The sequence below is a fragment of the Gigantopelta aegis genome, chromosome 3, assembly GCF_016097555.1.
Source record: "Gigantopelta aegis isolate Gae_Host chromosome 3, Gae_host_genome, whole genome shotgun sequence".
NCBI lineage: Eukaryota > Metazoa > Mollusca > Gastropoda > Neomphalida > Peltospiridae > Gigantopelta > Gigantopelta aegis.
In genome coordinates this window covers 67432567-67446557 of record NC_054701.1, presented here as the reverse complement: position 1 = coordinate 67446557, position 13991 = coordinate 67432567, and the positions used below count along the sequence as shown (strand labels likewise).

The 13991-nt window shown below is 34.2% G+C and overlaps 1 protein-coding gene across 1 annotated transcript; it reads left to right on the top strand.

The window, feature by feature from the left end:
* Window positions 1-3571: 3571 nt before the first annotated feature.
* Window positions 3572-13714, top strand: LOC121368739 (fez family zinc finger protein erm-like). The gene is made up of 3 exons (XM_041493487.1): window positions 3572-3854; window positions 5188-6325; window positions 11999-13714. The coding sequence occupies exons 2-3, from the start codon at window positions 5255-5257 to the stop codon at window positions 12590-12592; spliced, it is 1665 nt and encodes a 554-aa protein (XP_041349421.1). The 5' UTR covers window positions 3572-3854; window positions 5188-5254; the 3' UTR covers window positions 12593-13714.
* The last annotated feature ends 277 nt before the right edge of the window (window positions 13715-13991 follow it).

Genomic DNA, 13991 nt, shown 5'->3' with positions numbered 1-13991 from the left:
TCTCACTGCAGCCATTGCACCACGACTGGTTAATCAAATGCCGTGGTATGTGCTATCCTGTCTATGGGATGGTGCATATAAAAGATCCCTTGCTGCTAATCGAAAAGAGTAGCCCATGAAGTGGGACAGCGGGATTCCTCTCTCAATATCTCTGTGGTCCTTAACCATATGTCCAACGCCATATAACCGTAAATGAAATGTGTTGAGTGCGTCGTTAAATAAAATATTTATTTCTAATGAAATAATAATAAAAAAAACAATACGGACAAAAAATGTAAACTGACAGGTTGTAAAATAATGTAAAATAGTATTCAGATTGACTCAATACTGATATCGTAATATAATGTAAATTGCTGCTCTTGATAAGGTAGCAAAATAATGGTTAAGAATGTTGCGTGAAAATACGATGCTATAAGTAGTTAAATTATGTAACCTGTTTTATTGCCAATCTAAAATAATCAATATCGGAATTAAACAAAAAAAATTGGTCTTTTGTGTTGTTGTTGTTGTTGTTGTTGTTGTTGTTGTTTTGTGAGATTGGGTGGTTGATTTTTGTTGGGGGAGATTTGTGTGTATGTGTGTGTGCGTGTGTGCGTGTGTGCGTGCGTGCGTGCATACGTGTTCTTTATTGACTTTTTCTGTTTTTGTTTTTAGTTTAGTTTTATGAAAGGTTTCTTTTTCATGTTTGTTTGTTGTTTGTTTGGGTTTTTTAATTTTATTGTTGTATAGGGTCTTTGTTGTTGTTATTGTTTGGCTTTTGTTTTATTTATTTATTTTTATTGTTTATTTTGGATTGTTGTTGCTTATCGCTGGGATTTTTCTCTTTTTTCTGGTATTGTTTCTTTTGTTTTGTCTGTTTTTTTGCTTTTTTTCCGCGGGATATTTCCAATGAAAAAATAGAGGTTGTAAAATAATGTGAAATGCAAAATAGCCCACATCTTTGAAATCAAATATTCTAATGTCTCCGCTTTTATATGTACTATTATTTATTTTTTAAATATTTTAAAATGGTGTAAATAATGCATTGCCCTAAAATAACAGATATGGTTGTTTCAACCGATTTTTCAAAAGAAAACTTCACAATTGAAATTAATATTGTTAAATAATATCACATGTAAAGTAAAACCGTTATTTGATACACTGTTTATGTTATATTATTCCCGCTCTTATGTGAAAGAGATTACCAAATAACGGTAAACGTTGCTTCGCTCAATTAACAAAGAGACGAGAGAAAAATAGTTGTTTTTCCGCGTGTCTCTGAAGCATAATAAATATTTAATAATTACCTCACTAACCATTGTGAGGGAAGCGTATTTCGTTTCTAATTAAGGGACAATTGAAATTCTGCCAAGTTACACACGAAACAAACAATTTCATATTTTATATGAGTTTCTGTATCACAGTCCAATACGTGTTAAGATACCACCTAAAGAAATGACATTTGAAAAGAGGTGGGTGTTTATAATAAAGGCCGATGACTCTTGTTTTAGATGATAAATATATCTTGCTAAAGTCAGTTCAATTTAATTCAATGCAGTAGATTCATAAATACATGAACAGTATAATTGAGTTGTGCCATGTAGTGTGGTGTACAACAAATAAAATATAAAAATGATAGGCATCTGAATTTGTTAACGGACATATGCTGTTCAAAAACAACCCAAGGAACACGTAGTAATTCGAAAATACAGATCTATTTTAATAGTTATCAAGATTATAGTTAATTTGTGCTTTGTGCTTTATGAAGGTACATTTTGGTAAGACCATGAGAGATATGTAAATTTTAGCAGTCATTTTTATCGGAGACTAACTCGGTGAATGTTTCTTTTTCTTTCTTTCTTTCTTTCTTTTCTTTCTTTCGCACTTCGAATGAGGATAACAAAATATATTTTAGATATTTGAGCTTCAGTGCTGGCGAGGTCCGTACCAAACCCCAGCACCTCTCTCCTTTTCCGACGCCTTTTGTAGTATGTAATTTTATCATAGTTTTCAAAACATTTGTTTAACGATACCACTAGAGCACATTGATTTATTAATCATCGGCTACAGGATGTCAAACATTTAGTAATATTGATATATAGTCTAAGACAGAAAACCCACTACATTTTTCCATTAGGTCAGGTCATAGATTTTAACGTGCACATTCAAAACACACCATTTTTTTTTTATTAGTAGCAAGAGATCTTGTATATGCACCATCCCACAGACAGGATAGCACATACAACGGCCTTTGATATATAGTAGTTGTGGTGCACTGGCTGGCATGTAGTGTACTGTCATTTATACATGTATAACAACAAAATAAGGCGGTTCTCTGGTATAGGGGTGGATAACAAGAAAAGTCCGCCTTTATATGTTTGCTAGGTAGTTACAAAGGGACTGTACTTAAAAACAATAGTCAAGTAGCCCTGTGGACGTTATTCTATTTTTTCACAGAATATATTTTGGCATAGCTATTGTTTTAAAATGTATGTACAAGTGAAGGGTGGTTGCAAGCCGAATGAATATATTTTGGCATAGCTATTGTTTTAAAATGTATGTACAAGTGAAGGGTGGTTGCAAGCCGAATGAATATATTTTGGCATAGCTATTGTTTTAAAATGTATGTACAAGTGAAGGGTGGTTGCAAGCCGAATGAATATATTTTGGCATAGCTATTGTTTTAAAATGTATGTACAAGTGAAGGGTGGTTGCAAGCCGAATGAATATATTTTGGCATAGCTATTGTTTTAAAATGTATGTACAAGTGAAGGGTGGTTGCAAGCTGAATGAACGTTAATAATTTAAACGTTATACATACTGAGCTTTTATAACGGGTTTGTTTCCTGTTATCTCTGTTCTCTGTGTATATTCATGTAATGTATCTCTTTATTAGATAGTATGCACCATATAATATGACGATTATTATAATAATGTATTTAATAAGCATATCCATAAGAACGTGCATGCACACACACACACACAAACAAACAAACAAACACACACACACACACACACACACACACACATACGCTCGCATATACACATACGCGGAATCAAACATATTCATAGATAGACATAAACACGCACGTACAGACAGACATAGTATTGCATAATACACCCAAATTACTGTATAACACAAACGTTCGTTCGATACCAGGTTCGATATCGAACAAACACTCCACCCGTAACTGTTTTTAATACACATCGCGCTTAATTAGATTCGACGCTCTGGCGAATTTACATTGATTAAAAATTAATTTTCCACTGATACTCGACACCTAAAGGCGCAAAATTCGACAAAGAAGAAAATGCCACTGAGCGTTCGGCGTTGTCATCTGTCTTCACAAACTCTCTTCCATTCACACACACACTCACACATTTTTTTTCTCTCTTACTTAATCTCCTGTGAAGCCACGCCCACCACGTTAATAAACACCCACGGAGATTGACAGGTCCTTTCGTTCGCTTGTTACGAACCGTTCGCTGGTTGGCTTTTTCTCCAGGCTTGGAAATATTGCCCTCTTTGATTGGTCAGTTGGCAAACAATATTGATCATTTGGTGACGAGCGGAAGTTGACTGGTTGTTGACCTATCACCAATAAGGCAACGTAAAGGTGGGCAAGGCCAGCGGTTGGGGGGAACTTGAAATGGCGACGTTTATATAAATCTTGTGAAGTGACAGAAATAGTTCTGTCCGTCGCTCGCTTCGCGTTACCTCTTGTGTGTTTGACATCGCCATAAAAGTTGAACAACAGTGAACAGTTTGGGTTTTTCTTTTACAAATTGTTCTGACTTTTTCCTAGACTGAGGTGAAGTTTATTTACTTGGAACAACCTACCCGTATTTTTCTGAATCAGAGTTTGGATTATTAGGTGAGTAAACTTTAATAAAATTTGAATGTTATTTTTTAAGTTTATACTATAAAAATTCGTGTTGTTGTAATATTATTACAACACTTTTTTTAAATCAACTTTAGAACATGTAAATGAGGTTTATATTTTAAAAACGAAGTACAGATAAGGTTGTATTTATGATACCAAAATGTGGATATTAGATTAATAAATATGTAAAATCTACTTTTAAATTTATATTAAAATATTTACATTTATTTTATTTTTTGTTATAATTACAATAAATGAAATAGCAAAATCGTTTTATGGGAAATTTGGGGTTAATATATTTAAAAGGAAAAAGGATACAAGATAGTGTTGTTTTAAATACCATTGTTAAATTTTTACTGTAAATACATATGTGTTACTGTTTGTCGTTTATTTTTATACAATAAGATCTAGTTATTCTGTCAATTAAATGCAGTGTATATTTTGAAAAATAGGCAACTGTAAGAAAATCTATTGCAGTTGTTTCAATTTCTTGATTTTATAGTTATTTTTAGGCAACAAAAAGGGAATATATGTAAAATATTTTATGAAATATATTGAATATATTTAAACTCCCTGAACCAGTATTTCGTTTTAATGCTGTAGTTGTAACGAAAGATTCTGATTTATTTTGTATAATTTATTTTGGATGAAACTGAATATTTTTATGGAAAAATTATAAGAACAAAGAATATCAGTTGATATATTACAAATTTTGTTAGTAATCATTTCACACCTGTGAAAATTTTTGTACTGTCCCGAATGTCCAAAAAAGCTCACAGCAATTCTTTCCATTAATAATTAAAGAAATATGCTAACAATCAGTCCAAAATAAAAGAAATTTAAATTTTTTTTACAATCAGTCATAAATATATAAAACATGCTTTACATTTAATTCCTTTTATAATTTACAGAAATTATTTCAGTAGGTTCAGAAATATCGAAAACATATTTTGTATAATCTGTGTAACTTAATTAATACAAATCAGACTAAGCGACATATGAAATACAAATCAGACTAAGCGACATATGAAACACACATTTGTAACAATATTCTTCCACTCACGGCAAACGTCGAGTTATTTAATTATTTATTGCTCACGAAATTCAACATAAAAGAAATGTGCGTTTCAGTGTAAAATATGTATCATAGGTTAACTGCATAAAGGCAAGACAGACAAAATAAATATTGCTAAGTAATACACATCATAGCTGAATTTATTTACCACACACCAAATCATAATTACGAAAATTCAAAACAAGTATAATTTAAAAAAAATTAAAATCACATTCTTCATTTTCATATCAATGATATATTTATTTTCAGCACTGAAAAAAAGAAAGAAAGAAAGAAGAAAGAAAGAAGAAGGAAAGAACAGTTTTAAAGGAGAAATATGGAGGGTGTGTTAAACACGGACCCTCACCATGACATTATGTCTGAGAACATCAGTAAACCGAAACTGGCGTTTTCCATTGATAAAATCATGGAGCCAACACCCAAGAAACTGAAACCTTGCGAACCGACCCGCAACAACAACAACAGCAGCAACAACACCGTCGTCGTGCACCCAGTGAAGGTGTCGCCGAGGAAGGTGAACGCTGGGTGTGTGGACTTGAGCTCCTTTCTGCCCTACCAAGCTCTCTTCACTTCCTACCAACAGGCGGCGTACAACGGACTCCTGGGGGAGTGTGACCGGAGGGGCGCTGCTGTCCTAAACGTACCGGGTGCCCGGGACCACCCTAACATATTTCCGTACCTGCACCCGATGTTCTCACTGGCCAGGAATCAGTACGAAGAATACCAGGCCCAGATCTTACGGAATTATTCCCTACTTCACCAGAGTGCATTTTTACCAAACAAGGACAGGCTGCTTTCAAATCTGGAGATTTTGAAGTGTTCCGGTGGTCTGACGTCGTCGCCGACGGTGATGCCGGTGCACGCGAAACCCCTGTCTGTTAGAAATGTTTTCCAACAACAACAACAACAACAACAGCAACAACATCATCATCTACAACAGCAGCAATCAAATTTAAGAGAAAAGGCACCAGATGACAACACAAAATGTGATGCTCCAAAAAAGGAAGGGAGAAATGGTTTTGAAAACAATGACAAAAACAATCGTTTGCGCGAATCGTCTTCGACTAAAGATGCGAATGGAAACGACATTGATAGGGAATCCAGCGAAAACAATAACAACAACAACAACAACAATAACAATAACAAAAATTCTAACACAAACAATAATGAGTTGTTTAAAAATAAAAAGCCACAAAATAAAACTCAGAAAACATTTACCTGCCCTGACTGTGGGAAGGTGTTTAACGCCCATTACAATCTCACTCGTCACATGCCTGTCCATACTGGCGCCCGTCCGTTCATCTGTAAGATGTGTGGGAAGGGTTTCCGACAGGCCAGCACCCTGTGTCGACACAAGATCATACACACGTCGGAAAAACCACACAAGGTAAGAACATGTGTATCCAATCAGTACATTAATTAAATGCATGTATGATTATAAGCCTTCTAGTAATTGGAATCGCTATGTACACCCATTGATTGATTTATTGCCTGATTAATTGATTGATTAATTAGTTGACTGATTTATTTATTTATTTTATTTACTTATTTTGTTTATTCATTTTACTTTACTATTGATATATTGGTTTGTTCCTTTATTTCTTCCTTTACTTTTCTTATTAGGTTATTTTATTTATTTATTTATTTATTTATTTATTTTTATCTATTATGTGTTTGTTTGTTTATGAGAATCCTTATCGATCTATTTCAAGGGGAAAAGGGTATCTAGCAGGCTGCACAGATATCTTTTTAAAACAGTAACTGGGTACCCGTTTGAAGGTACTCATATACTATCGTGCACAAAGTAGATGTATTGTGTGTTCAAGCAATTTGTCGATAAACGGTAATGTCCTTTTAATGCGTGCAAGTTGTCAGGGTTTCGGTGTTAAATGCACGTCTCTATTTGATGAATTACTTTTGATCTAATTAAACGGAAAAAAAACCTTGAGATAATTTTGCCTTTTTATTGTTTTAATAAACAATTACTGTAGACACATTCCTGTTTGATAATGTGCATTTACAATATTATTTAGGAATGATTTAATTAACCATTGGGTATTATTATTATTGTTATTATTATTATTATTATTATTATTATTATTATTATTACAATAGCTACGTGTTACAGTGGATATAATTATTAGTACAGTATATACATCAGCTAATGTTATTAAATAGTATTAATAGATACTATAATAGTTGCATACTGTTGTTGTTGTTATTACTATTAGTAGTAGTAGCAGCAGTAGTAGTAGTAGTAGTAGTAGTAGAAGAAGAAGAAGAAGTAGTATATAGTAGTAGTAGTAGTAGTAGTATATAGTAGTAGTAGTAGTAGTAGTAGTAGTAGTAGTAGTAGTAGTAGTATATAATTCTATTATTAATATATAATAGTATAACTTTACTTATTGTAATAATTGCAAAAAATATATATATATATATATATATATATATATATATATATATATATATATATATATATATATATATATATATATATATATATGACCACCATACCTTTATTGTCTTCCCATGCTAGCCTAGTACTTTGCTAACATCCCTACTACTCTCTTCGTATACTTCTTGTGAACTCAGTACATTTATCTAAATTATGTGATGTTTGTTAAATATTTTCATCTTAGCCATATGAGATGGTGCTGTACTAGTGAATAGGAACGGAAGGATTTTTCTCTAAACAAATTTACGGTTTTCTGATTTTAGCATAAACAATATAATGTAACATGAAACATGATACAGCTTAGAAAAAATCAATCATAATATTATATACACAGTACCGTAAACCAATTCTAATTGTAGGAAATTAAAAACATTCGAAAGAATAAAAACCTATCAGAATGATTTGCCTTGGAAATGGTCGATTCCCTTGTCGCGATGAGTTTACCGCTTGTATGCCCCCCCCCCCCCCCCTTTCTATACATCTCTCTCTCTCTCTCTCTCTCTCTCTCTCTCTCTCTCTCTCTCTCTCTCTCTCTCTCTCTCTCTCTCTCTCTCTCTCTCTCTCTCTCTCTCTCTCTCTCTCTCTCTCTCTCTCTCTCTCTCTCTCCTTCTCAATCTATCTTTTAGTGTAATAAATAATTTGCTTTGCATAAATTTAAAGTGTACTATTGCTACAAATTATTATTTTCAACCCTAACTACTTAAGTACTACAAAAACAATAACATCGTTTACAATGGCAATAGTATCTAATTTTTATAATGTAACATGAAATGTGATACAGCTTAGAAAAAATCAATCATAATATTATATACACAGTACCCTAAACCAATTCCAATTGTAGGAAATTAGAAACATTCGAAAGAATAAAAACCTATCAGCATGATTTGCCTTGGAAATGGTCGATGAGTTTACCGCTTGTATGTATGCCCCCCCCCCCCTCCCCTTTCTATACAGCTCTCTCTCTCTCTCTCTCTCTCTCTCTCTCTCTCTCTCTCTCTCTCTCTCTCTCTCTCTCTCTCTCTCTCTCTCTCTCTCTCTCTCTCCTTCTCAATCTATCTTTTCGTGTAATAAATAATTTGCTTTGCATAAATTTAAAGTGTACTATTGCTACAAATTATTATTTTCAACCCTAATTACTATAAGTACTACAAAAACAATAACATCGTTTACAATGGCAATAGTATCTAATTTTTATTAGACTAATTTTTTTCCCTTACAAATTTATTTCTCTTAAAGAATACTTTATTCTCTATTTTTAATTAGATTCATTCAATAGGGAACGGGGCTGGGTACTGCTGCACTGATTTTTATATAGTATGACATAATATTAAGTATAAAGTAACTATATATGCTAGTAATTTGCGGCTTGAACCTTATCGATATAGCCAATGTTAAACCACTCGAATTTCAGTCAGCTTGCCAATAATTTAATTTTATAGAACTTCTGTCAGTGGACTTTCAATTTTATGTGATATATTTTCTTTAATTGTATCTGTGATATATTTTGATAGCCATAGGGATTACTTTGTAAATATAAATGTACTCACCACACGAGCTTTTTACGTTATTTTTTTTATTAGCACCCCACACTGGTTTTTGAGTAGAGATAATTTAATTTTAAACTAAAGAGTGGCACCCAGTAGCTGACTTGCTTTTTGTGCTTGGGCTGCCGTTATTCATTCATTTCAGTTAATTTTCATCAGTTCGTTTGTTCATTCATTCATTCGTTCGTTCATTCGCTCAGTCAATTGTTCATTCATTATTTATTTATTTATTTATTTATTAATGTAATAAAGAACAGTATCCAAAACTGTTGAATGTTATAAATACAAATCGTTAAATATTGTCTTACAAATATGTGTTAATTATTATAGTTAAGCTTATCTTAAATATAACAGTATAGGGTTAATAATACATATTGTCTAATTTACATATTATAAGATTTTATTTCGTACACTGACAGACAGACAGACAGACAGACAGACAGACGTATATTTTTTTTATTAAAGTCTCACCCAATTTATACACAGTAAAGTACATGAGAAACATTCTTAATAAACAATATAAATAATACTCCTTATCGAGTTATGAGAGTCTAAAAAATCTGATGTCCATAAGTAAAACATACAAACATATTATACGAAATAAAAATATGGAGTATCAACATTTAAAACAAATAGAAATATATAAGCTATACTAATCGGTATTTTTAAAAAACACACATTTACGTCTTTTTAAATTATGATAATTATGTAGTGAAAAAAAAGAAGAAATGTAATTGCGTAACCTGTTTGTAACATGTAATCCATATTAATAGTACTTGTATGTCATTTTGTTAATTTACATTAATTTCGGACTGCTGTTGAATCTAATTATACAGTATTGTTATCAAATATAAATACATATATGTGATAAAATAAATAACTTTTTTTTAAATTTAATACTGTATTCACATTTCTTAGTTTTCAAAATTAGTTAAACATTTCTAAATATTGAAAAACAAAATTCCTGATTACAATTTAAAGCTACACATTAAATGGATATATTTTTAACATGACTAGAACATTGTTTAATCAGCGGATATAATATATGATAATTGTGACGTGACAGTACATACCACGGTTTTAAATACACCAGTATGGTCGTTTTTGTATAGCCTCTACCTAATCACATTGCGATGTCTTGTTTTTGTGCATCGATTGTAGGAAACCTGTCCGATTATCGAACGCATAGATAACTTATTGATTCTTTTCTTTCTTTCTTTCTTTCTTTCTTTCTTTTCTTCATTTTTCATTTTCTTTCTTTCTCTCGTTCAATAATATTCATTTCTGTTCATATTAAATTATATAAATATATTAGTGTCGTGATGTGTGTGTGTGTGTGTGTGTGTGTGTGTTGTGTGTGTTGTGTGTGTGTGTGTATATGTCGTGTGTGTGTGTGTGTTGTGTGTGTGTGTGTTGTGTGTTTGTGTTGTGTGTGTGTGTGTGTGTGTGTGTGTGTGTGTGTGTGTGTGTGTGTGTGTGTGTGTGTGTGTGTGTGTGTGTGTGTGTGTACTTGTGTATTATGGAGAAGGTCTAATAAATTGAAAAACTTGTGCCTAATTAATTTCCTTTTCAAAAGCAATAAAATATGTTTTAATCAGTTAATCAATGAAAGACACCAGTCGTAGATAGCTGATTGTGACAGTGGGAGGATAAAACGTCGTGGGTCTGTACTTGTCCATAAGGAAACTAGATCAAGTATCGTCTAGCCCTGTTTAGGATACTCTGTTTATACTAATAACATAATTGTTCTAGTCGGGAAAATACGAACTTTATGTTATGAGTGAGTTCCAAAATAACAATAGCTAAACAAGAAATCAAATTAAATTAAATTAAATTTGAGACACAATACATAACGATCCTTTAGTCGTTTAAAGTTTCAGAATTGACAGCTGTTGACACTAAGCGCACTCTACTCTGCTTCCACATATTAAGCAGAATAGAGCAGAGGACATCGGAAATACCGAGCGAAACATTGCACCACAGTCTACTAAACTCAAGCAGAACTTTCATTTATTTCTTCTTTTCTTAATACCCCATCGGTGGGTCCATTGCGTTATTTCTCGCTCCAGCCAGTGCACCACGACTGGTACATCAAAGGCCGTGGTATGTGCTATCCTGTCTATGGGATGGTGCATATAAAAGATCCCTTGCTGCTGATCGAAAAGAGTAGCCCGTGAAGTGGCGACAGCGGGTTTCCTCTCTCAATATATGTGTGGTCCTTAACCATATGTCTGACGCCATATAACCGTAAATAAAATGTGCTGAGTGCGTCGTTAAATAAAACATTTCCTTCCTTCCTTCCTTTATAATGTTTTCGAAGTATATTATAATATTAGATTGTAAATAATACACACGTATATTGATGTAACATTGCCGCCGTTGCAACTGTATAAAAGAGAAGGCTTAATAGGCTAGTGGACTGGAAACGTGACTAATCCGTCTGGGGTTTTAAAAATAGCAATATGTTTCAGTCAGTTCATTTAAAAACACTTAATTACAAAAGTGCACACCAGGAAAGAGAAAGGAGAGCAGGGATCTAGGTCAGGGATGCAGATGTTTCGTCCTCTGGACGATTCGTCCACTAACAATTTGCCCACTGTTGAACTCGAGACGGTTCGTCCACAACCAATAACTGTTCTTGGACAATTCGTCCACTATAATTTAAGTTGATAGTGCCACTAAAATTTAGTTTGTTTCATATACTAGTAGTTTACCACAAAAAGAAAACAATTAACCATTTCAATGGCCAAGAAATAACAGTTTAGATTTATTGATCTAATTGTTGTAATCGAGTGGACGAAATGTCCCAGGTGGGTGGACGAATTGTATGTGGACGAATTGTACGGTGGACTACCTTGGTCAATCGTCTGAGATGTGTTGATCATAGGATCGAACCCCTTCGGTGGACCCATTCTCTGACTCGGGGCTGGTACAGTGTATGTATGTATGTATGTGTATGTATGTATGTATGTATGTATGTATGTATGTATGTATGTATGTATATATTACATCCATGCTTAGAAATAACCATTTAAATTTTTTATTATTTTTATTTTTATAGTGTGCTACTTGCGGTAAGGCGTTCAACCGGAGCTCCACCCTGAACACGCACATGCGGATTCACCAGGGCTACAAGCCGTTCATCTGCGAGTTCTGTGGCAAGGGCTTCCACCAGAAGGGCAACTACAAGAACCACAAGCTGACCCACAGCACTGAGAAACAGTACAAGTGCTCCATCTGCAACAAGGCCTTCCACCAGGTGTACAACCTCACCTTCCACATGCACACACACAACGACAAGAAACCCTTCACCTGTCCGGTGTGCGGCAAGGGCTTCTGTCGCAACTTCGACCTCAAGAAGCACATGCGCAAGCTCCACGATGGAACGGCCATGCCCTCGCCGAGTCCTCAGGTGTCGCCGCTGTCTCCCAGTGGCAACCCGTCCCTCGGGAGCCCCATCGGGCTGATGTCTCCGTCGAACCACCCCCACGCCCACCATCATCACCACCACCAACAGAGTCCGCATTCGGCGTTCCTGTCCCGGCCCGCGCTCTTCGCCCAGACAGCTTTGGGATGTCAGCGAAGCATGCTAAATCCTTACATGCTTGGACCAAATGCGGCTTCTTTGCTGCATAAAATATCGTCTATTATTTAGATTGTGTTATTTTTGTTATAGGACTCCATGTGTTTAATTTTTTTGTGTGTTTTTTTGTGTGCTTGTGTGTGAAGATTTGAACAGTATTTATAATTATAGACTGTGACTGTATGTTTTTGTGATACTTGAGTATAATTTTATTATTATAGTTTTACAGAATTAAATATAGGCATGCAAGAGGACAATAATTGCATGCATGTTGGAAATCGCACTTTGGGACTTCAGATTCTAGTATTTATGTTAAACATTACAGTATCATTGTGTTATTTAGCCTATGTAGAATTTGACAAAACCATCTGATTCATTTGGTAATATTTTCAAGGACGTACCAAGCCCAATATAGCTATGCCATATGAGGTGGCATCAGTAAAAGAAAGTAAGATCTAAAAAAGATGTGTGTTTCCGGGAACGTTTGGGGGGAGGGGGGATGAGATATGGTAGGTCCGCTTTTTAATATCAACAGTTCCAGATAAAATAGTATGCATGTACAGTGCTTAATCCTGTTGAGGTTCAGTTTTCTGTCGATATCTCAAATTCTACTTTTTAGGACTTACTGGGGGATTTTTTCTTAACACTGAAGTACTCTTTTCATCTACATAATTAATTAAAACGAAATAGAAGAAAACAATATGGTCGGGTTCCCGAAAACACACAATTTTTAGGCCTAATATAGAGACATTTTTAGCCAAAGGAAAACTAATTGTTTAAAATTTTAATTTAAAAAAGTCAATTTTATATATTTCTTGGATCTACTGCTGTTGTCATTGTTAACCTCTACAACCCGGCAACGTACGGCCCTGAATGTACAAATGAATGAACAGCAAGAGAGAGAGAGAGAACGAAGAAGAAAAAAAAAAGTCTGTAAATTTCTTACAAAAGAAAAACCTGTTTAAATTATTTTTGTTATTTTATTCAATTGGTGTGCCATATTTTCACAAACGATTTCCCAAAAACTAACAATTATAAGAAGTGCTTTGAATTCGGCTCGTGCCAGGCACGTGCTGTGTTCTTTGATTAAACGTGATTTTCATGAATGTTCGAAACAAAAAGACTGTTGTGTCTGACATACTGCCGGATCGATCTGGTGAGTTTTTTTCTGAATTAAAACTGTTGGCAATCCGATCCTGGTTATAATGTGTTATCAATCGTGAGCCTGCCGGGCATATGTCGGGGCCGTTCGGGCCAGATGGTTTTCGCGCTCGGGTTAGATCGGGGATCAAGAATAATTACTGATTAATTTTCATTATGTTCGTAACGCTGTTTCCCTCGCTAGGATATCAAGTATTTGTTTTGTCGCGATTCGTCGTACATCGTGCGTGCGTGGGATTCATTTTCACCATATGATTGGTATAAAAATGGGAGTCGGCAGCGGACATGGATTTTTGTTAATTTTAATAAA

Excerpts from the sequence above, each read along its gene's own strand:
- LOC121368739 (XM_041493487.1), top strand. The coding sequence starts at position 5,255 with ATGGAGGGTGTGTTAAACACGGACCCTCACCATGACATTATGTCTGAG. Across the intron at positions 6,326-11,998 it reads CGTCGGAAAAACCACACAAG|TGTGCTACTTGCGGTAAGGC; the intron begins GTAAGAACATGT and ends TTATTTTTATAG.